At 48.3% G+C, this 21,390-nt stretch overlaps 3 protein-coding genes across 4 annotated transcripts; 2 read left to right on the top strand and 1 right to left on the bottom strand.

Annotated features, from left to right (window-relative positions):
• Positions 1–5,913: 5,913 nt before the first annotated feature.
• LOC122365915 (WD repeat-containing protein on Y chromosome-like) lies at positions 5,914–10,199 on the top strand. Of its 2 annotated transcripts, none has more exons than XM_043337542.1 (3): positions 5,914–7,107; positions 7,349–7,514; positions 7,724–10,199. In XM_043337542.1, the coding sequence occupies exons 1-3, from the start codon at positions 6,046–6,048 to the stop codon at positions 9,991–9,993; spliced, it is 3,498 nt and encodes a 1,165-aa protein (XP_043193477.1). In that variant the 5' UTR covers positions 5,914–6,045; the 3' UTR covers positions 9,994–10,199. The 2 variants fall into 2 exon arrangements, with proteins under 2 accessions (XP_043193477.1, XP_043193478.1); XM_043337543.1 differs by having other exon boundaries at positions 5,916–7,107; positions 7,365–7,514.
• Positions 10,200–12,880: 2,681 nt separating this feature from the next.
• Positions 12,881–16,845, bottom strand: LOC122365916. The gene is made up of 5 exons (XM_043337544.1): positions 15,702–16,845; positions 15,205–15,340; positions 14,595–14,772; positions 14,189–14,299; positions 12,881–13,929 (listed from the first exon to the last, which is right to left on the bottom strand). The coding sequence occupies exons 1-5, from the start codon at positions 15,963–15,965 to the stop codon at positions 13,758–13,760; spliced, it is 861 nt and encodes a 286-aa protein (XP_043193479.1). The 5' UTR covers positions 15,966–16,845; the 3' UTR covers positions 12,881–13,757.
• LOC122365917 lies at positions 16,384–20,600 on the top strand. Its single transcript, XM_043337545.1, has 3 exons — positions 16,384–17,592; positions 19,189–19,352; positions 20,093–20,600. The coding sequence occupies exons 1-3, from the start codon at positions 17,469–17,471 to the stop codon at positions 20,363–20,365; spliced, it is 561 nt and encodes a 186-aa protein (XP_043193480.1). The 5' UTR covers positions 16,384–17,468; the 3' UTR covers positions 20,366–20,600.
• Positions 20,601–21,390: the final 790 nt, after the last annotated feature.

The raw sequence follows: 21,390 nt of genomic DNA on the forward strand, positions 1-21,390 counted from the left end.
ACGGCCCTGAAAAAAGTCCATGCTATTCTTGTTGGTCAGAATGCTGACTGCATGGTCAAGCACAACATAAGCATTCAGACCGTCGATGATTGGAAAGACCAGTTTATGGAATGCAACGAAGAAAACAGAAATTTGTCAACATCGTTTTTCGCATGTCAAACACGGAACGAGTTTTTGAACAATATGTTAACGTCCCTAGAACAGGAAGCAGAAGTTTCCCTTCGCACTCAAGAAAATCTAGCATCACGTTTGCAAAAGTCTACGACGATTATTTCGGACCTTACAAAGACAATTGCAGAGAGCGACGGAAGAACGAATCACCTTGAAGAGGAAATTGCTAGAATAAATGCAATATTGGAGCAAAAAGAAAATGTTTACCGAACAACAAGCCAGCAATATACCGAATGCAGCTCAAATTACAGCATTTCGCAGCAAACAATCATAACGCTTCAACAAAATGCACAATTTAACACCGAGCTGCTAGATGCTTTGAAGAAGCAGGCGAAGGAGACATCGGATCAGCTCGTGCATGCTCAAGCATCTCTTTCTCATTACCAATCGCTACTAGAGCAAGAGACTAATAAGGTCATAGGATTACAGACAAGGTTGAGAGCTGCACACGAATTATACGAAAATGAACACCAAATGAGGGCTGCTCTCGAAATTCAGCTCCAGCTTTGTCACGCTAATAACACCGAAGCAGGAAGTACAACAGGGACCTTAGAAGCTAGGTTGGAACAATGTGGGCAGCGTGTAACTGAACTTATTGAAGCTCATGAACAGGAGATGCAGGATATTGAAGCAAGGTTGAGTGCTATGACTGTATCAAGAGATACTGCAAACGAAGCCCATGGTCAGCTCAACGCCAGCCTCCATTACTGTGAAGAACAACAGGCTCTGCTCCAGAGCGAAAAAGAGACATTACAGCATCAAGTTGGGGAATACGCTCAGAGCCTTCACATACACATTACAAGAGCGGAATACATCCTGAATCTAAAAGTATCACTAGAAAAAAGACTCGAATCTTGCATCCTAGAAACAAAACAATGTCAAAGTCTGCAACAAATTCAAAACTATAAATTAGAACAGTGCAATGAGCGTGTATTGGGAGCTAATGCAGATTTAGAGCTTGTTCGTACACAGTTGAAACATTGCAACGAAAATTGCAAGCAAACCAGTTTGGTTTGCCCAGAGAGCCACACTGGTGAGGCGTACGTTCTCACAGGATCGGGATGTTTGCTGCAAACAGCTATGTCAGGTTCCGAAAATGATCTAGAACTCTACTGCCAAGGGGTTAACGGTCACCTTCTTCAGCTCCCTGCTAATGATCAACACTTCAATAAAGATGTTATTGAAATGCTCAATTTCTCTGGGAAGCAAGCAACAACTGTTTGGATTTCACGTCCTGATCAGCCCGAAGACAACTGCTACTCAGTTGACATATTGCGAATGAAGGATGACCTGACAACTCCAGTTGAGTACATGAAAACATCCTGTGGAACGACATTGCCAGGAATTTGTTTTGCATCACTTCAAGGCGATAGCCTTGCAATGGGCTCATCAAGCAGCGATTACGGTTCACTGTTTTCTGATCTAGGCGGGTTGAGTTCGTTCGACTCTTCGATGAATGACTACAATACCATACAAGCGTATGGTGATTACGACCTGCAACTCTCGTCTTCATCAAGTTTATCCGGTACTTCAAGTTCAAGCTCTTCGTACTCGGTTATAACTGGATAACACCATTTTGACTTGAAATGTTGTATCATTCAAGTGTCAAAGAAAAGAAAAGAAGAACACATTTCGCAAGAATTTAAAAAAAATCATCAGTGTAACGGGTGATTGAAATCTATCTACCTAAAAAGAAACGTGGTTACATAAAAAATAAATACAACACGACTTGTGTTAGTTTTTTCCTTTGTGCAAGTACCTGGCGGGTGATTCTACCTCTCTTGAATTCTACGAGTAAAAGCATTTAAATGCGTTACGGATATCAATGGGGACTTGATAATCTTAAGGTATTTGTCGAGGGAAACAGTACTGAATAAGTCACAAATGGCACAATAGGTCAAAGGAATTAGAAATAAAAGAAAATATAAAGGCTTGAACCATCCGTCATAGCAGCATCGCATGTTTTCATAGTCATAGGTAACAAAAATATCTCGAAGAATAGTGTGATCAGGGAGCGGGGAGCTTAAAAAAGGCCCACTGCACCATTATCAAAATTTGTTGTTGAGTCATCGTGATGCTGATAGACTCGAGAACAGCGAATGATTACACTCGATCTCGCCCTCACCGCCATCGGCAGCTCGGCACCGTCACTAGTGAAAAAGGTATGGTGATAAACCCTCGCTGCAGGCCAGGTGGATGATGCAAGTGGATGATGCAGCCCCCTTAGATTATTTTTTTTGCAGATAGCGCAAAGCGGCGGCACATAGCACAAACAAATTTGGCATACTAGTATATGGGCATCTACCTATTTGGTACATCGCCTGAAAAATTTCAAGTCCTAGTCACGTCAGGTCACAAGAGTCAAGAACTTGGTACCTATGCATAGTTATTATAGTCAGGGTATAACATCGGATCCGGATCCACCCAAATAAGGGTATAAGATCTTAATCTTATACCCTTATTTGATCTTAGGGATTAAGATCAAAAGTTTGCATTAATTTCAGTCGAACTTACAGGGTAAGTACCATAAACTCAACGAGCGTCATAGAATGGATTCTGTTTTTATATCTACTCGTACCCTTTTGAGCTAAGGTCGTCTTAACTCAAAGTTCAAGTAACGTAACGATTAAAAAATTGCAAATTTTCTAAAAGCTCCAATTCTTATCAAGATAGCCCATATGCAGCGGGCAGCCCAGGTTCATCCCGGTTTCAGTCTAGATTAGGGATGGCTAGGATTCATTTGAAACTCACATACAACAGAACACTTGGAGTAGGTAAGTAATGCATCGCTAAACCCTCGCCGGCAGTGCATTTTTCATAACGCGGCCTGGCAGGAGCGGGGGGTCGATGCGACCGATGAAACCCTTGGCGTTTCGAAACTAAGCGTCGTAGCGCTTCTTAATAAAAACCAGTCGATTGCTCTCAACGAGTACTCGCGATTGGTGGTACATTTTTTTGATCCTAGGTCAATATTTGACCCAGTTATGGCAGGTCAAAGGTCAAATTTCGGGGGAAAGCTATAATTTTCCAAGTTTCATCGCCAATATTGGCGAATCAACGAATTAGCAACAAAATGAATAATGATGCAAAGTTCACCGTATTTCAGTCATTACCGGCGTGACGTTGTCCCCGGGAACACGGGAGGTCACACCCACCGCCGGCGAGGACGGTCCTAGTTAGAGATGTCAATCGGATACCAACTTTTTGGTATACCGATACCAAACCGATACCAACTCGGTATTTGGTATTTCAATCCTAAAGTGTTTGGTATTTTGTTGGTATCATGAACCCTCGCTAATGTTTAAGAGGCTAAGAAATCGGTAAAAAGTTGGTATTTTCCTCATGTTCCCAAGTTGGTTTGGTTTCGGTATTTCTCCACAGTTTTGGTTGGAATTTGGTTTGGTATCGGTATTCCGATTTTCCGTAATTGACATCACTAGTCCTAATTGACCTGGATTGACCGTGTTCAGGTCAGGGAACAGTTTTGAAGACACTTAGGTGAAAATTGAACCACAGATTCGGATTCAGGACCTCAAGAAACCCCACTAAGCACAGCTCATATCACAAAAGTCATCGTGTGAACACTGAACATGCGAGGTCACTGACATTGGTTGACCTTAGAAAGGTCAATATACAATGTAGGTAAAGATCCATGTCCTGCCATCTGACATAAATCACACTGAAAAGTTTCGTTCTTGTCGATGAGATCACGTCCAGTTACGCGGAACGTACGATTTTGAGAAAAAACGGTCGGAAGTTGTACCTTTTATGACGGGCGTCATAGCTCAGTGACCTGACATGACCCGACTTTTTCCAAAAGTTGCGCAAAGGATGCCCCATAGGTTATTGGAAATTTCAGCACGATCCGACTAATGGTTCGGCGCCCATCGCAAAAAACCTCGGGGGGGGGGGGTCGTATCGACCCCCCTGCCAGGGCGAGGGTTAAACTATTCAGTGCCACTCCTAACCGTTCGACTTGTAGAGGTCAGCAAAGGTCACGACCCCCCACAGCAGATTGTGGCCCACCCAGTGAAGCTTAAGTACTGAAAATGGCAACAAACGACTCGTTATAGCCTGAAGCTACTTCAAACCGTCGGTTTGACCTCTAAGCAGGTCATTCCATATTAGCAGGTGTATGCCGAATGTCAATAGCATATTTATATGCCGAATGCCTATTGCCTTTGCTTGCCTGCTGACTAGCGTTGGCCATCTGCTCCTCGCACAGATGGCGCTATTGTCCAACATGAGCCAACGGCGACATAGGTGTCACTGCACGCCGCTGAACGGGACCAATACTCTCGGCCCCGTTTATAGGTATCTCCTAACTCCTAAGTTCAGTCCAAACGTAGAGCTGAATGAAGCAAATATAGGTAGTGATTTACTGTGTGTTCTACCTCTAGCCCACGGTACCCTCAATAAATGTGACCTTACATGTGGACGTATACGACACCACTTCTTCATCGCGAATGGACGGGGCTGCAACTGAGAGCTGTGTTCAGACCCGTGACGCTGTTGAACATCGGATACTGTGGTGGACCCGATTGCTTAGTCTATCACGAGGGCATGATCACTCAAAAGTGTCCAGACATAATTTTACCAAAGCTGATAAGCACCATTTCTGTGTAATATTCAGACCGTACCGATTGAGATGCTATGATCGTAACAGATCGAGGAAGAAGAGGTGTTCCTACCCCTCCTTCGCTCTGTATGTAACTCTCCTAAACTGGGCCGTATAGCGACAAACTGTATAAGCAGCTTTCGAAATTCGGAAAAAAAAAACACGTGATGAAAGCATTACAGTTCATAGGCGGCGGAACGGGGAGGGCACCGGGGCACCGTGCCCCCCTTTGATTTTGGCATTTTAACATTAGCCCTATGGGCGTTGCATGGAAAGAATGGGACCAAAAGTCGGCAGTGCCCCCCCCCCCTAATTGGAGGTGTTCCGCCGCTACTGTTACAGTTCTCTCTTAGCTCGGGTCAGAGGTCAGGCCACAAAAAGTCATCAGAGAAAGATTGTCTTCTTTTTTTACGTTCTTGGCCTTGTGGACCAGAGCATCGCAAAAATTAGCAACCTTTTGAAGTTCTTTGTTTATTTGTCCTAAGTTCTGGCCTAACGCCAAGGTTTGGCCTGTAGAGGATAAAGACCGTCGAAATAGACGGTCCATTCATTTAGAAGTTTTTGAACCCTTAACAAAAGGTTTGTGCGATACTTTTTTCTATCAGTGTTTGTCTCCCGTAAATTATCAGTCGATTAGAAAATAACCCACAAGGTGAGGTACGTTTACGGCTGCAGGCAGCGGCACACCTAATGGACGGTCACTGACTCATGTACATACCTAAACGGGGTACGCCCACGCACACACACACACGCACATAAGGGACCGTCTACCAGAGCACCTACTTACGTTGATAAAAATATAATAAATATGTAGGCATGTTCTTTTGACCTCAAGATAGGGGATCCAGCGACCATTAGCTTGGATACTGTGAATATCTCACGCTGTTTATAGTTGTCAGCGCGACCTAGCTGTCAGACTCAGACAGATTGCATCTCACCCCCTCGATTAAGAGTGAGGGTAGCCATTACATATTTATTAACTTTCCTTCATTCACGCTGCGTTTTTTACACACAAATTTATATCAATTCATAACACGCCACTTTGTCATTTGATAAGCTCAACCTCCCGGCGTAAACATTAATAGCACTCTTATCACGAGAAGGAAGTGCAAAAATCAAGAACTACTTGCCACCTTCCTCTACACAGAATGCGATCGGCAGGTGACGATGAAGTAGCTATAGGATTTCATGTTCTCTTTTCTGGCACATTACCAATTTCTCGTATTTATAATCTACATTTCTGACACAACATAAAAATGTTTTTCCTCGGCGAAACTATTTCGTCAAATGCCGTACCACGCCGCGGAGCTGTCGCTCTTACCACGACAGCACACGGTTCTATTGTCCCTGTTGATGAAGATAAAGAGGAAGAGGGACAAAAACGACCAACTGTGGACAATGAAGATGCGGACGATGGGGGCGAAGACGGCCAAGCTGATAATCGGTTGGAAGATCAAATGAATAACGAACATCTAAAACTGTTACAAAATATATTTGAAGAAGCTGACGAGGATTCCGGAGGCGGCCTGGATATGGACGAATTCCGGAATGCCATGAGGCGGACTATGGGTGCAGGAGTTCCTGATCATGAGCTAGACATGCTGTTCATGAAAGTCGATACAAATTGTGATGGCGGAGTAGACTGGGACGAGTATTTGACATACATGCTGTTGGAATACCAGGAACGAGAAATGATGGCACAGCTACTAAAGGAACGCCCACTCCCATCAAACGTGCGTAAGATCGAAACCAGGCACAGAGACCTGCTTCAAAAACTGTGTTTTCTTCCGTCGTCAAGAACGTCGATTGATCTGGCAGCAGGCCGATATGCAACTATGAGCAAAGACGGCACAGTAAATTTTTGGACGCTGGAACTTGCGCATCGGGGTACCAGTCGTTTGGAGCCTTTCGACAAGGAACGTTCCCAAAGTTTATGGATCACCGATATGGTATGCATCAACAATCACAATATGCTAGCTCTCAGCACAACAGAAAGTGACCTTTACTTCGTTGATATTGGAGCAGGAAAGTTCGACAAAGTCTTTATGCTTGTGGGTCTTCCGCAGCCCCTGCTCTGCATGGATTACTGGTGTGACGCAGCGAATTCCGACAAGGCGTATCTGATTCTCGGTGACGCTGGGGGTGGAGTGATAGCGTTAATTTTTACAGACATTCCTGGTGCGGTTGGTCTGTTTGGCATTCCATCTAGCAAGGATGGCATGGTAATGAAAATTACCATTGACGATATTTTCAAGAAAAAGCTGCCGTCTGTGGAGGCAAAGAGTTATCGACCTCTTCACAAAGAATGGGTGAAACAGGTGAGACGATCAATTGCAGGCCCGAACACCATTTTCTACTTGCCTCTTTCCCTTTCTGTTGGCCTGGAACACCAAGCCCTTGGCGTAAGTCAAACATAGCAAGTTCAGTAATTGTCAAATGCTCGCATATTCAAAGCACATATGCACTAAAATATATCCCGTTCATATAAATGCCTCTAGCACAGCACTGACTTTGGAGAGTAAAACTTGCCCCTCCCAAGTATACGCGTCTTCATTTCAGGTGAAATACGTTCCAGAGCTGGCCGGATTCATATCCTGTGCTTTATCGAACGAAGTTTCAATGGCCATCGTGGAGACTGCCGGCAACAAGGCCAACTACATCTTCAGCACCCGGCGCGGCATCACCTGCTTCGACTACGACAATGTGCAGGGAGTCATCGTCACCGGTCAGTGGCAGAGGCGGTGAATCCACGTCCATTTAAAGTCACATGTGAGGGTTACAGATATGATATGCCTCATGTTGTGAAAATATTGTTTTCATCGTAATGAATATAATCATCAATATCTCCTTATTGTGACGCAGTAAGGCTCGTTGTTGCGTCATCCTTCAATGGCGCTTGATTTCCACAACTGCAATGGCCGCTGCTTGTTTCAGGTGGAATGGACTGTACGGTACGAGTGTGGAACACCTACATGACGAACCGACCGTCAATGCTCTTCATCGGTCACAACGCACCCATCTCGCACATCCTGGCGCGTCCGGCCGACGAGCAGATCATCTCGCTCAGCAAGGACAAGTGCGTCAAGGTGTGGGACCTCCGCGAACAGGTGTGCGTGCAGACGGTGTCGCCGCAGCGGCTGCACGTCAACGTCTCGCTGCCCTTCTTCACGGCCATGTTCTACAACCCCAAGATCCAGCAGCTGGTGCTGGCCAGCCAGATCATGGTCGTGCTGCAGAAGAACATGGTGGTGCAGGCCGGCGAGCGCGAGATTCAGTCACACGAGCGTGTGGTGACGGCGGCGATCTACAACCACCTCTTCAACAAAGTCGTCTCCGGCTGTCACGGCTCTGTCATCACCGTCTGGGAGCTCACCACTGGTCAGAAGGTGATGCAGTTCCGTAACGCACACACCACGCGCCGCAACGGCCAGAGTGTGCCCGTCGAGATCACGTGCATGACGTTCGACCCGACGCTGCGCCGCCTCATCACCGGTGGCCGCGACGGCCGCGTCAAGATCTGGAACTTCAACAACGGCGCGTGCCTGCGCCAGATGGAGGCCGGTGGCGGCAGAGAGGTCACCGGCGTGCTCGTTGCCAAACAGCGCATCGTCTGCTGTGGCTGGAACCGCGGAATCACCGTCTTCCTCGACGATCGCGAGGACACCAGCGTGCGCGAGTGGATGAAGCGACACAAAGAGGATATACTCACAGTGGACTTCCGCAGCCCCAGTCTGGTGGCCACCGGCGCCTACGACGGCGAGATAATCGTCTGGAACCTGGAGACAGGTCACCTGTACAGCAGGCTCAGCGTCGATATGGTCAACGCCGGGCGCAGCATGGTGCCTGAGGTGGAGGACAAGCAGCGGCTCGGCGCCATGACCAAGTACAAGGAGAAGCAGAAGAACATGGTACTCAACTTCACCAAGCGGGAGCTGATGGGCACCGCCAGCAAAGTGGAGGAACGCTCGCAGACCGCATCGCAGCCGGTAGAGGGCGAAGACAACGAGCCGACGTGGTTGCATGAGTCCTCCAGCGACGAGGACAACGCCAAAGACACCGCCGAAAGCGCCGCCAGCGAGGCCGCTCCGGAGAGCAGCGACCGAAGCTTCGAGCGCGCCATCCACAAACTCCTGTTCCTGCAAAGTCGCATCAGTTCGGCAAGCACGGCCACCCTCCTGGCTTCGTGCGCCGACGGTACTGTCCAGGCGTGGTCGCTGCACCACGAGGGCGGCCTCCTGCACAAGTTCCGCGCCTGCAACTCCGTCGGTGACTACTGTCTGACAATGGTGTCGGACTCGCGAAACCGATACCTGGTCACTGGCGACACTGCGGGCTACGTGCGTGTCTGGCTCATCGAGAACTACTGCACGGACCATCCGGAGCCCGTCAACTGGGCCTTCTACAAGAAAAAGTTCCCGCTGCTGGGAAAGCACCTCAGCATGATGCGTCGCATGCTGAAACTCGATTGGCTCAAGGCGTCGTTCCGACCGCACATCCTCAACTCATTCCGGGCGCACGTGCGCACCGTCATGTCTGTAGACTTCGTGGAGGCGCACGAGCTGTTGGTCACCGCCAGTGCCGACTGCAGCGTCCGGTTGTGGACACTCTGCGGGCGATTTATCGGAATATTCGGCCAGAAGAAGTTCTGGAATCTGACATTGCCGCTAAAGCTACGTGAAATACCAATCCGGATTCCTCGCGACGTCCACCGCGTCGCCTCGAGCACCACGCTGAAGGTCATGCACGGAGGGAAGCACCCCAAGTGGCACCTGGTGCAGATGGGGATTTTGCTAGCTGCCTCCGAACTGATGCGAGGCCAGGCAGAACTCAAAGAGCGGTCTCGACGAATGCGCGAGGCTCGCCTCCGCGCCAGCCAGGCGATGGACGGCTCCACTCTCAACCTGGACGACAAGATAGGCACACGAAGGCCAGCGCCGATTCTTGGAGAAAACTATGAGCGCAAGTCGCGTCACAAGCCGATTCCGACGGTGCCCAAGCCGAAGATCATGCGTAACCAGGTGATGGCGTTCACGCTGCTGCCGTTTGTGGACGTGGAGGATGTCCCCGAGCCGGAGCCGCCGGCGATCGTGCACGAGCTGACCAGCGGGAAGCAGGAGTCGGCGCAGCGCAGCGCGCGCAGCTCGGCACGAGGCCGCAGCGCCGGCAGCGGCGGACAGCGGCTCTCGATAGCGCAGCCCAGGTAGTGAAATGGAATGAGTTGCCCAGTCGTGTCCCGGTCTCGTATGTCGGCTAATGTTAAAAATTTGTGGTGGATGATTGTAAGTTGACGAGAAACAATTCAGATCTTGCAAAATTGGCATATCACCGTTCAAAATGCATTCCCGAGGAACCGTCTAAACTAAAATACACTCAATAAATAAAATTTTCATTACTTGTCACCTTAACAACACACTGTATTTGGACACAATGATGATACAAATATTAAATATTATTTTCAATTCTATTCAACAGCTCCCAGAAATACGAGTCCTGGCATCACCCACATCGAAGCTAAGAACATAAACAGACCGCAAATAGAGCCCGGTTCTCCTGAACGGAATGAGCGTAACTTCTTAACTTATGCACGTCGAGAGGGCTAGGCCTTGCATCTCAAGGGTGAATAAGAAATCACCGGTCGGCAGAGACGAACGCATCGTCCCGGCGCCGGCCGTGCAGTTTTCAGTCTCCGTTACAAGGACGTCGATACCGACGCCGGTCGGCAATCCAACTCCCCGCGGCCCGTCGATTTCTGTATCTACGACCGGTTCGGGCTAGCCGACTCCACGAATGCCCAGTTCCGCCAGTCTTTCCTCGAGCTGGCCCCGCCCGGGCGGCGCTCAAGTCTCGGTCAGAGGGGCTCACCAATCATCGTCTAACAGGCGTGCTTAGGGGAGGGACACGGGTGGTCCGGACGGTATAAACGGCGCTAGGGGTACCCATGGGATTAGGGGAGCGTCACAAATAGAGAGCCAGTCTGTCACTGTCGTGCTGCCACACCTCCGGACAACTCTTCAGGGACCCTATTGAAGGAGGGGGGGGGCACATCAGCCATCCCGCGGCTCGGTTGGAAGAGCGTTCGACTCCGCGGGTGGTGTGAGCCCGGTTTCGAGCCGCCCTGGCGCTCGATATATGAGACTTCTGACGGGGATGGTCTGCGGTTGTTGAGAGCAGTCACAATCCATTGAAGTCAGTTGGTTGTGACAGGCCATGTCCGGCTTTGATGTGCGCGCTAAACTTTGACCTCTAAATTCTCCCGTTGCCCGGAATCGCCCGATCGGGCGGTAGGGGTCTGTGCCTACGCAATAAGCTCTGATTAGCGTGGGCTCCAGCTCAACTCATCTATTGGAACATTCGACCTAAATTTAAATATGAAATCCAGTTATCCATAAACAAGTACATGGATGAAAAGTAGCACAATAAGTTGGTATCATTCAACGCCGCTACATATATGATAGTCATTGCTAAATATTTGATTTGATAACCCAAATATTACAAATGACGTGCTTATCGATCCAATCGCATATATTTTTTCCAATGCAGATAGCTCACGCTTTTCAGACAACCTGAAAAGGTAGACAGGGCTTAGCTTTGGAATACTGGCTCCGGAGAGATGTTTGATCCATCACCTTAACTGGTGTCGTGGGATGTGAGAATGGCCATCGGCCAACAATGCATCATGGCGCAGCATATCTGGTGTACCTGCGGCACTGCGCTTTATGCGATCCCATACCGGCCATGTATGCAGAGTGCCGCCACTCATTGCTTTCACGGGACCCAGTGCGAGTCATTGATGTCCGCACATTAGTAGAGTGTGTAGGGCATAGTTATATCACAGTTCGGCGGCAAATGACGCAATGAGAATGTAATCGATAGCGGAGTGTTGTAAGACTCGAATATTGTACAAGTTTCCAAAGGACATTCGTTCAAGTCAAACATCACGTTTCCTTTACAAACTATTTAAATATGCTTGACGTTTGCGTAAGCACGTCCTGGGGATCAAGTTGGTCGCCGCCTTGCAGCATAAGTCCATTATTGGTTTATTTAAATGCTATAGAAACGACTCAATAGCATTCTTTGGACACTACCGAAAGCTTTCAGAAAAGTTCACCATCGGTGCGCACTGCTCATATTGGTCACCTTTCATAGAATCGAACAATCACATGCCCGTGACTTCCAATTGCGACTGCGTGCGTGCGTATGTACCCGTTGAATGTGCTCAGTGTTCGCGTCAATCCTGCATAGTTCTATTATACGTTAATCCTGATTTCCATAGTCACCCTTACACACTGAGCTGTGCTAGGGAACCTGTTCATCAGAAAGCCGGAGACCTATAGCAAACATCTGACACTCCCCCGACGGGTCCTGTCTGTTTTAATTGTCCGTCCTTGTCACCGAAAATCGAATTAACCTTGGGCGGTATCACCCACGGCGCCCTTGGCTGGCTGCTCGGCTCTTAGATGGTAGCGAGATGTGGCGCTGTAGCGGCAAAATATAGCGCGATGGCGATGGGACATGGCGCGGCACTTCCGGAGATACTGACCCAGCGAGGCTGATCGTCACGTGGCACAACGTTATCACTGATCGCCGCGCCCGGTACAAATATGTCAACAGCCCACAGCCAGCCTGGGAGGCGTTGGGAATCTATCTCACGTTGAAGTGTTACGCCGGCTGTGTATTGCATTGTATTGTACTGTATTGTATTTACGATCATGGACGATCCACACATGTCGTGATGATTACTGTCCAGAACTGTGGTAATGGTTGCACGGAGCCGTATGTGGCGGCTACACGGCGCCGAGCCGTCGCGGGGCGTCGCGTCGGTACTGAGGCAAACGCGCGCGGTGGCGACATTTCCGACGCATGAATGACGACCGGTGCGCGAGACAGGCCATTAGCCGGCCGGAACCAGTGCTTTGGAGGGCGGGCCGGACAGTGTCGGCTTCTTAGGGCTGCAGACTTGAGATTGACGAACGGTAAACTTCCCAGTCAGGAGACCAAACTTACGGCCAGACTCTCACATGCATTAGCTTCCCAGCGGTACTTCATCGCTTTATTTGAACCAGGACGTTGCGGTGAAAGAGTACGTACTTACGGCAATCTATTTTAATCTCTTCAGGTTTTGCCATCAACAGCAAATCATTCCATATCGACATATATTTTCAATAATTTCCCCTTTTCACCATAACCACACATTAATCACGGCAAAAGGCATGTGTACCTACCGCTTAAGTCATATAACAGCCAATGGTGATAACACCCTATCTCAATAATGAAACCATCAAAGTCGCCACCAGGGACGAGTTGTGCACTACTCGATATATTTGGTATGCTAGACATAACAGGTAGTTCTTTCTTACTTTGTCACAGATTCTGATTCTGTTACATTTTTACTTCACCTATTCCTCGTCTGGCCTTAATTCTATAGCTTTATATTCTACTGACTCCTACATTTAGTCTGTTAGTCCGTGGGAAGTGTTTCACACATGTATACCAACGTACATCACAGAAATGTACTTTGTTCCCAATGACCAATTTTCACGTATCCGAAAAAGTAACAAACATTGAGCATATCACATTCCATATTAACTCCGTAAAACTCTGGTCAAATGTCAAACAAAAATAGCACACACACAATGCCTCAATCCCAAGAGCAGACGACTACAGCATATCCACGCCTATGATGTAGTCTACCATTACAAGTCACACCAAAACATCACACTCGCCATCCATACGAACAACACACACTTAGAATGCACCAGGCTTCCACCAAAACCTGTGACGTCACAGGCGCCGAGTGCGTCCCAACGAGGCCATGTCCTGGAACTCGTTTTGAGGCCCGTAAAATCCCCGGACGCGGGTCCCAAAAACACAGCCCACGCGCTGCGCCTGACCAGAAAAACCGGCGGCAAACATTCCTGACGGCGCCGACCGCGCTGATGTCTCAGGTCGATAGCTGGTGTCCCACCCGTCACGGGACAGACTGGGACGCGGTGGGACGCGAGCGAGACGCAGTGGGACGCGACGGTCCTGTCGAAATGAACCTCACCTCTGGAGGGCTGTCCTCGCGCGCCGGAGCTGCCTGGCGCAGCCATACCTCGTTTCGCCGGTGCCAGAACTTCTGAGGAAGGTCGTAAGAGGCGCTGCCAGACGGGGAGGGCGGGGGTCAGAGGGAATGCTGTTTCATTAGCATATAACAAATACATTAAGATTGAAAGAAGTATATTCGTAGATATGTTGAGTTTGGCCAATATATTTTAAGATCTCCCCCTTTCGTTTACGCTAAAAATAAAAATATGCAAGGAACTATAAACAAATACCTAATGTGCATAAAATGACCATAAACAATCGTTGGTGCATTTTGAAAATTACGTGCGATGACCATGTAGTCCAAGTACTCACTAGTAGACATTATTGTAGTCCACGTCGATTTCGGCCCGCTGTTTGGCAGCCTCTATCAGCTCAGCCGTTTCCTCCTTCCACTCTTGTTCATCGGCATATTTAGAAAACTTCCTGTTCAGAAAGAAAAAAATGCATCATTAGCAGTCACATACCATATTCATCTACATATACTTAGCCGCATTACAAAACAATTGCCTACATGCCAGAGGCTGTGGACTAGTTGAGAAAAAAGTTGAAAGTTAGCTTTATCATTGAGAACTCGTACCAGCTAACAGCACCTAATTCTTTCCATAGTTTTTTTTTCTAAAGACCATTTTGCTTCGAATAATGTTTAACTAATTAATCAGGCAAATGCCTGCAGCCTCGACCCCCACCCGTCCCCCGTGTCCCTCTCAGCCGTTCTCACAGGGCGAGCACGCGGGACCGGGGGAACGTCTGCAGGTGAACCCGCGAGCTGAGCGGGTGCGGCGGCTCCTGCTGGTGCGCGTTCGGCAGCGGCAGACAGGCGGCGAATCGCTGGCCGACACCCTCGTATCGCGGGTCACGGTGCAGCAGCAGAGGACTGGTGATTGTCATCCGAGCCCCTGAGGGTTGGAGGGTTGGTTAGAGACTCCGCACCTGAGATTTGGAGGAGTACCTCTGAGGGAATAGATGACTGGTAAGCGACTCCGCACCCCTGAAGGTTAGAGGACTATAGTGAGTGACTCCACGCCCACGAGTCAGAGGACTCGTCGTCAGTGATGGTAATGAGCGTCACTGAAGGTCAGCTGAATGGTCTGATAAACAAAATTATAGCAAGGTTAGCTCCGAGGAACAGGAAGCTAGTTCATAGGCCAAACATGTCCAATTATCTCAGGTGCTGTACATCAAAATGATAAAAAAATAACGAAAACGCAAACAAGGGAAGATTATCTGACGTAATTTACACTCGCACACTCAAACCCTCGTAACTTTCAGTCACTCAAGCAACGTTCAACATGTTTCCGATTTCCGAAAGCGCCAGCAGACCGTCTCACCGGCTCCGTTCTTGCCGCTGAAGTAGCGGAAGAGCCTTCTGAAGACGTCCTTGCCGTCGGTGGACGAGAAGAAGCCGGCGGTGAGCTCGTGGGTGCAGACCCAGCGGTGAGCCGGGTATTCCCGCACCTCGTACGACTGACGACATATAAATGTGAGGTAAGCTGATAAAAATAAACTACAAAGTCATAGTCGCCCCGATGAACATCTGGATGACAGATTGACTATTGAAATACAGTCACGACTCCTACTCTTATATTTTGCGGACTATTTGGTATTTGCTATTGGAATTTGGTATTTGCAGTACTCTTATATGCACTTTTAACATATATTTCCTGCCAGATGTAAGCATCAGTGAAGCAATTATGTGCCCTTCCCGCGGTCTGGGGTTCCCATTTTGTGTGGGGCAGGCGTGAGCAGTCTAGCGCCTACTCCTCACAATTAATTGGCATTTGGAAGACTAATGATTACCGAGACAGAAGCTGTTAGCGGCTCCCACCTGTTCCGTGCGCACGAGCCGGTGGTTGGGAGTCTCCAGTTTATTCGCCACCGCAAGTACCAGCGTCTTGGAGGCGTAGTACTGGTCGAACGCCCACTCGAGCAGCGAGGGCTCAGCAGACAGGCCCGCCGCGTCGTCACCGTCGAACTCTTCGACGTCCTCTTCGTCACAGCCGCCGTTTGCCTCGTCACAGACCATCGTCTGGTCAGACTCCGAGGGGGAGAGAATCTCCGGGTCTAGATCCGGAGCCACCTGCGGATCCATGGGTGATCCCGGATCCGGAGAAGAGTTGGTGTCCGGGACTAGGGCTGCGACGTCGGTGGCTGCGGGGTCGTCTTGCAGAGTAGGGGGCGCATTGAGAGCCGAAATCTCCTGTCACGTGCACGGCAAGGCTGAGTCAGATGTCAGGTGCTCACCCCACTAACCAGCACTGGCTATTTTGGCAACAAACAGAGAACTGCAATTTGCATAGCATCAAATTGCAATTATCAAATATCCAGTTAAATGACGAAACAATAAACTAAGTGGCAGTTATGTTTCAATTGAAGTGTTTGCAGCTTAAAAGATGACATGGGCACACAATATGACACGCAAATGACGAATGATATATCAAGCGTCCGGTTCTTTTAATCATGAAGTACGAATTGAATGGAGCTGTCAATTGCTATTAAAATCCTAGACCGATAGACATTTCGGTCTTGGAAAATGACGGATCCCACGCAGTCCGTAATGAGGCAAGATACCTACTTGACCCCATGAACTTAGAGGTACTTAAACTTCAGCTTAGAATAAATTGATCCATAATTGATCTTAAAGGTAAGCTAAAAACTTAAATCTAACTTCGACTGAAACCTTAATGTATGTATTCCAATAAGCCCATTTCAATGAAACAAAGGCAATCATCTCACCTTCGCCAAAATAACAGCAATGAGCACACAGACCAGGCACCTGATAGTCCTCGCCATAGTGCGTGACCTCCACCCCTGCTGCTGACCTGAACAAGGCCCCGCGCGCTAACTAGTCACGTGGCCCGACCTCGCTGCTTGGGACACACCGTCCACATGTGTGAGGGGCTCCTTTTACCGAGTGACATGGTAGGTAGCACTTTCAGCCTGATGCGGAGATATGGGACAAACGAACCGGGCGCATGTGACGATGGTGGTGATATAGGTGTTCCAAAGAGGGATAGCTAACGGAGCCGTCAACCCACAAATGAAGAAATGGAGAGATAAAGCACAAATGGGGCAAAAGAAAAAAAATACATAAGCCACAAAAATATAATTGACGTGTCTATAAATTTAGGATTTGCCGTCATTTGTTGCCTTTGCCATTTCATTTTCCTTTTCTGATAAACGGACTCCCAGTCTATACTCGTCTAAATTCACAATGGTATTTAGGCGTAACTACGAAGAATCTCACTATCGAATCGAAGACTTTCACTATATTCGCTTGCTCTACGGGTATTTCAACGCAAGATGAAAGCATCACTAAAATAACCTTTGACTTAGCCTTGGACGATGTAGAGCTAGTTTCAATCAATGTAAATGAAGCCAGAGTACAAAAAAAAACTTCGTAAAAACAAAACAAATTGTGAAATCTTACTTGGTTCCAATTTCCACCGACACATGGGGATTTCCCGGTTACGGTGAAACTACCAATTTCGTTTATCTGTCACTGAAAGCCACGCCTCTGTTCTGTGAAATCCCAGTTCAGGCCAGGGTCGCCGACACAAGAGGCAAAACCGGATTGGTATAAGAACGTCTGCCAATGGCGGGACGGAACCAGAGGTCACCGGAGGGCGCACGGAAGGACCAACGGATAGACGGAACAGACGGAACAGATCGACACCAGTCGACTTCGAGAGCTAACAGAGAACACAAACCCGCAACAGGTGAGCCGACCGCCCGGGTCCGGGCTGTCCTTAGTTGAGTATGTGTCCCTGATCAAATTTAGTACATTTTTAAATCAACAAACTTAAACGTTTGAAATGATTTACGTTTGAATAGTCAAACAAATCGTGTAAAGATACCTCCATATTCATGCAATTTCAGCAACAAGACTGCTTAAAACATTTTGAAAGCAGCTGCACATTGCACAATGTACGCACATGTATGCACCGCAAGGGCTCAATTATTGACCGTAACTATATGAGCCCTATTGCCGATCGCTACAACTGTCCGATCTCAAAAGCATCTATGCGTGGCGACGCTAGCCGCATATAATAGCGACATTGACCACGCTGGTTGGCCACATGGGATGATAAGACAGAGAAGCAATGTTTATTCAGCAGCAATATCAGAATGGCTGCTGATGTTACGCTATCCTCAAGGGAACCCGGGTAGCGTAGATGGGGATGAGTATTGGGTCGCTCTGGAAATTTGGAATTTATGTCAGCTCAGCAAGTAATCACAGAGATCATTTATCAGCTTCACGCTTGATATTTTTGTATTCCTAAGCTATACCTAAGCTATAAGGCAGCGCATAGTTCTCGGGGTCTCTCCAAGTTCTGCCGTAATTAGGTACCTATAACTTGAAAATAAGTGCAATTGCATCTATGGTACCTAAGTCCCCATTCCCAACACAGTAAAGCAATAATTCCATTGAGTGCCGCCGGAATAGAGCTGGAATGTGAATAAAAATTCATTCCAGCAGCTATCATTTACAGGTGCGTAATCAATTTTTGATGTTCATATTCATGTTAACAATCTTGCTCCATTTCGCTCCGTTAGGCAAAAAAGTAGTAGGTAAATGCGACCCTATGTAATTATACAGTATAGGCACACATAAATTTTCCTTCCATTCTTAAAGCTACAAAAACATAAAACTTCAAAACTTCAGTGCTCCTATGCTCGTACATGGAATGCTTCACATTGAATCCCTTTACTTATTAGCATGTCACAAAAAACAGCCTCACACACACGCCTCGTCACATAGCATCCCTATGTTAATGAGTAGGCCGCAAAAAACGCCACAAACCATTTGTTTCGCCCACTCATCGGTAAAACAACACCCCTCTTTCGCGATTTTCCACACCGTACTATTTTTACCGGAAACTTGAGGTCAGCGTCACGACAGTGGCGATGGGGTCTGCCGCTAGTTCATAGCCACCCCGGTCACGTACTATATACCTTTCTAATTCCAGTTCGGTGGGAACGCTCGTCCTGATAGCCGTAGACGACCCTTGGGTGTTAGTCGGGTTCGGTTTTGGCTACAATCGCCAAAGCAGGAATCGATATCAGATAGCTATTGAACGACAGTCGGGAGAGAGTTTCTCCACGTGGCTTCAGCATCCGTGCGTCATCGCGCTATTTATATTGTAGTGGAATAACGACAAGATATACTGAACAACAGCAATTAGTTTCTCATGAAACCAATACCTTACCACGCAGCTCGCGGTAAAGGTCTATACAGTGTCGTAATTACATACTTCTCCGTAAGCACGACTGAGGAGAACCTGCATCATCCACCCCAACCTGTCTCTCCGCAGTCATGAAGACCCTGGTCCTCCTGTGCTGCCTGGTGGCCGTCGGCTCTGCCGCCCCGCAATTCTTCATCGGTCGCCCGTCCAGCGCCACGGGCGGAGCTCAGGGCACCGTCACCACCGGCTCCAGCAACAACGCGCAGATCACCTCCGTCCAGGCCACGGCGCAGGTCAGTAGCCTCTCAACGGGGCACGGTAAAGGTCAGTAGCCTCTGACCGGGCCACGGCGCAGGTCAGTAGCCTCTCAACGGGGCACGGTAAAGGCTAGAGGCCTCTGACCGGGGCGCGATAAAGGCCAGAAGCCTCTGTATGGGACACGGCAAAGGTCAGTTCTTCAGCTCAGGTCACGGTGAAGTTCATTTATCCTTGTGCATGACAGTAAATATTAGTTAATATTTACCCCTGCTCTGTGCGGGTGAGGGTAAGGTTCAGTAACCCCTGTCCTGTCTGAAGTAAGTTTAAGATTAGTTGCCCCCGTCCGGGTTATGCTAAAGGTCAGGTCTGGCCGGAACCGCCGGGGCTCGTTTTTCACCCAGTTCAGGCCGGTTTTATCCGGCACTGCCGTCAGAATACATATAGACCGTTCGAGCTATTTTTCACGAGCCAACGTTGAAGAGTTTCTATTTTTGGAGCATCAGATAACGGTGGACCATCCGGACCATCAATCAATTCGAATGCAGTCGTGAATGTAATGAGCACGATCTTATCAACTGCCCGTACTATATTGATGTCCAGTGCCGCTAGAGACAGCAACTACATGCGCAGCTGTGATTGTAGTTGTCTAGGATAACTTAGAATTAATGTGCCCAGTGATGTGCCTCCACCTAAACAGAAACTATGATACCTAACGATTAATAGCAGCCAATAATGTTTCCTCACTCCCCCCCCCCACACCTTCCTCCGACGGCAGGGCTCCGTGAACGGCTCCGGCTCCAGCACCAACACCGCCTTCGCCTCCAACGTCAGCACCAACGGGTTCTTCGGCAGCAACAGCCAGTCCAACACACTGGCACAGTCCAACCAGCAGACCTTCGGCGTAAGCAGCGGCTTCCGGCCCGTCAACAACCGCTTCCGGCCCGTCAACAACCGCTTCCGGCCCAGCGGCAACCGCTTCAGCTTCAGTGGCAATCGCTTCGGCGGCAACCGCTTCGGCCGCAGCCGTTTCACCACGTTCAGGGGATAGACAGACAAACCGATAGGGATGCGGCAGCCAGTAGTGCGATTGGGAGGTCACTGTATTGTGGTGGGGCCTCAGCATCGCCCAGAATACGATTGTCACATACGCTACTCAGGGTGGTAAAGCCCAGTAAACGTTCGACAGAACAGTCGTGTATTCGTTGTTGATCGTACTAGTTATTTAACGCGTGCTTGTCACAAAATGATGCCATTTTTTAGAAATACATTTATACATTGTCAAGGCGATTATGTTTGTAATGATAACGGCGAACCGTGTGAGTTCAGAAATGTGTCATTATTTATCCCGCAGCCGAGCCTTCTCCTTGTCTGCAATGCCTGTCTTTCGTTTGCAGGATATGACGTCCGTCGTTCATATAAGCGATATAGCCTGTTTTTCGTATCCTTTACCGTCTGTTTTTCGTATCCTTAACCTTCACTCAAAGCATATATGTATAGCAGATAGGCCGCTCCCCGTATGCCAACGGGTGGCGTCCGTATCGCAATAGGCTGCCGCACCCGTAGGCGTTGGCCGTAACCTAGCAGTGCGGTGCGCTCACTGCACCGCTAATACATGTGTGCGTCCTCAGTCCTTCCGTGAGAATCATTGTAGAAAAATCGCTGATAGCCATAAACCAATCGTTCCGTCGTTTGAAAATTAAAATGAGCAAGTATCTTTTGCTAAAGTTAGGTCGCTTATCGACTGCGTTATGTGGCCTCAAGTGACGCTGCGCTAAAATTTTCTCGGTATTCAAAAAGATAAATAAAAAATTAGTCGAACCACGCTAAGTAGCACATCAATATTGTGTCAGAGCAGTATTCCATCCAAGATCAACTCAACGGGACTGGATGCAATGAATAATCAAACAAAAAATTAAGCCCTGGAAGCATCGCATACTTCTACCCATCATTGCAAAAATGAAACATCTAACCGAATGCACATGACCAATGAACATAGTTACGCATATAGCGAAGATTTTTAACCCAAGGATGGCTTCTCTGACACCACATTTATAACACCGACAGTTTAGCAGA

The sequence above is a fragment of the Amphibalanus amphitrite genome, unplaced genomic scaffold (assembly GCF_019059575.1).
Source record: "Amphibalanus amphitrite isolate SeventyFive unplaced genomic scaffold, NRLGWU_Aamphi_draft 000772F_arrow, whole genome shotgun sequence".
NCBI lineage: Eukaryota > Metazoa > Arthropoda > Thecostraca > Balanomorpha > Balanidae > Amphibalanus > Amphibalanus amphitrite.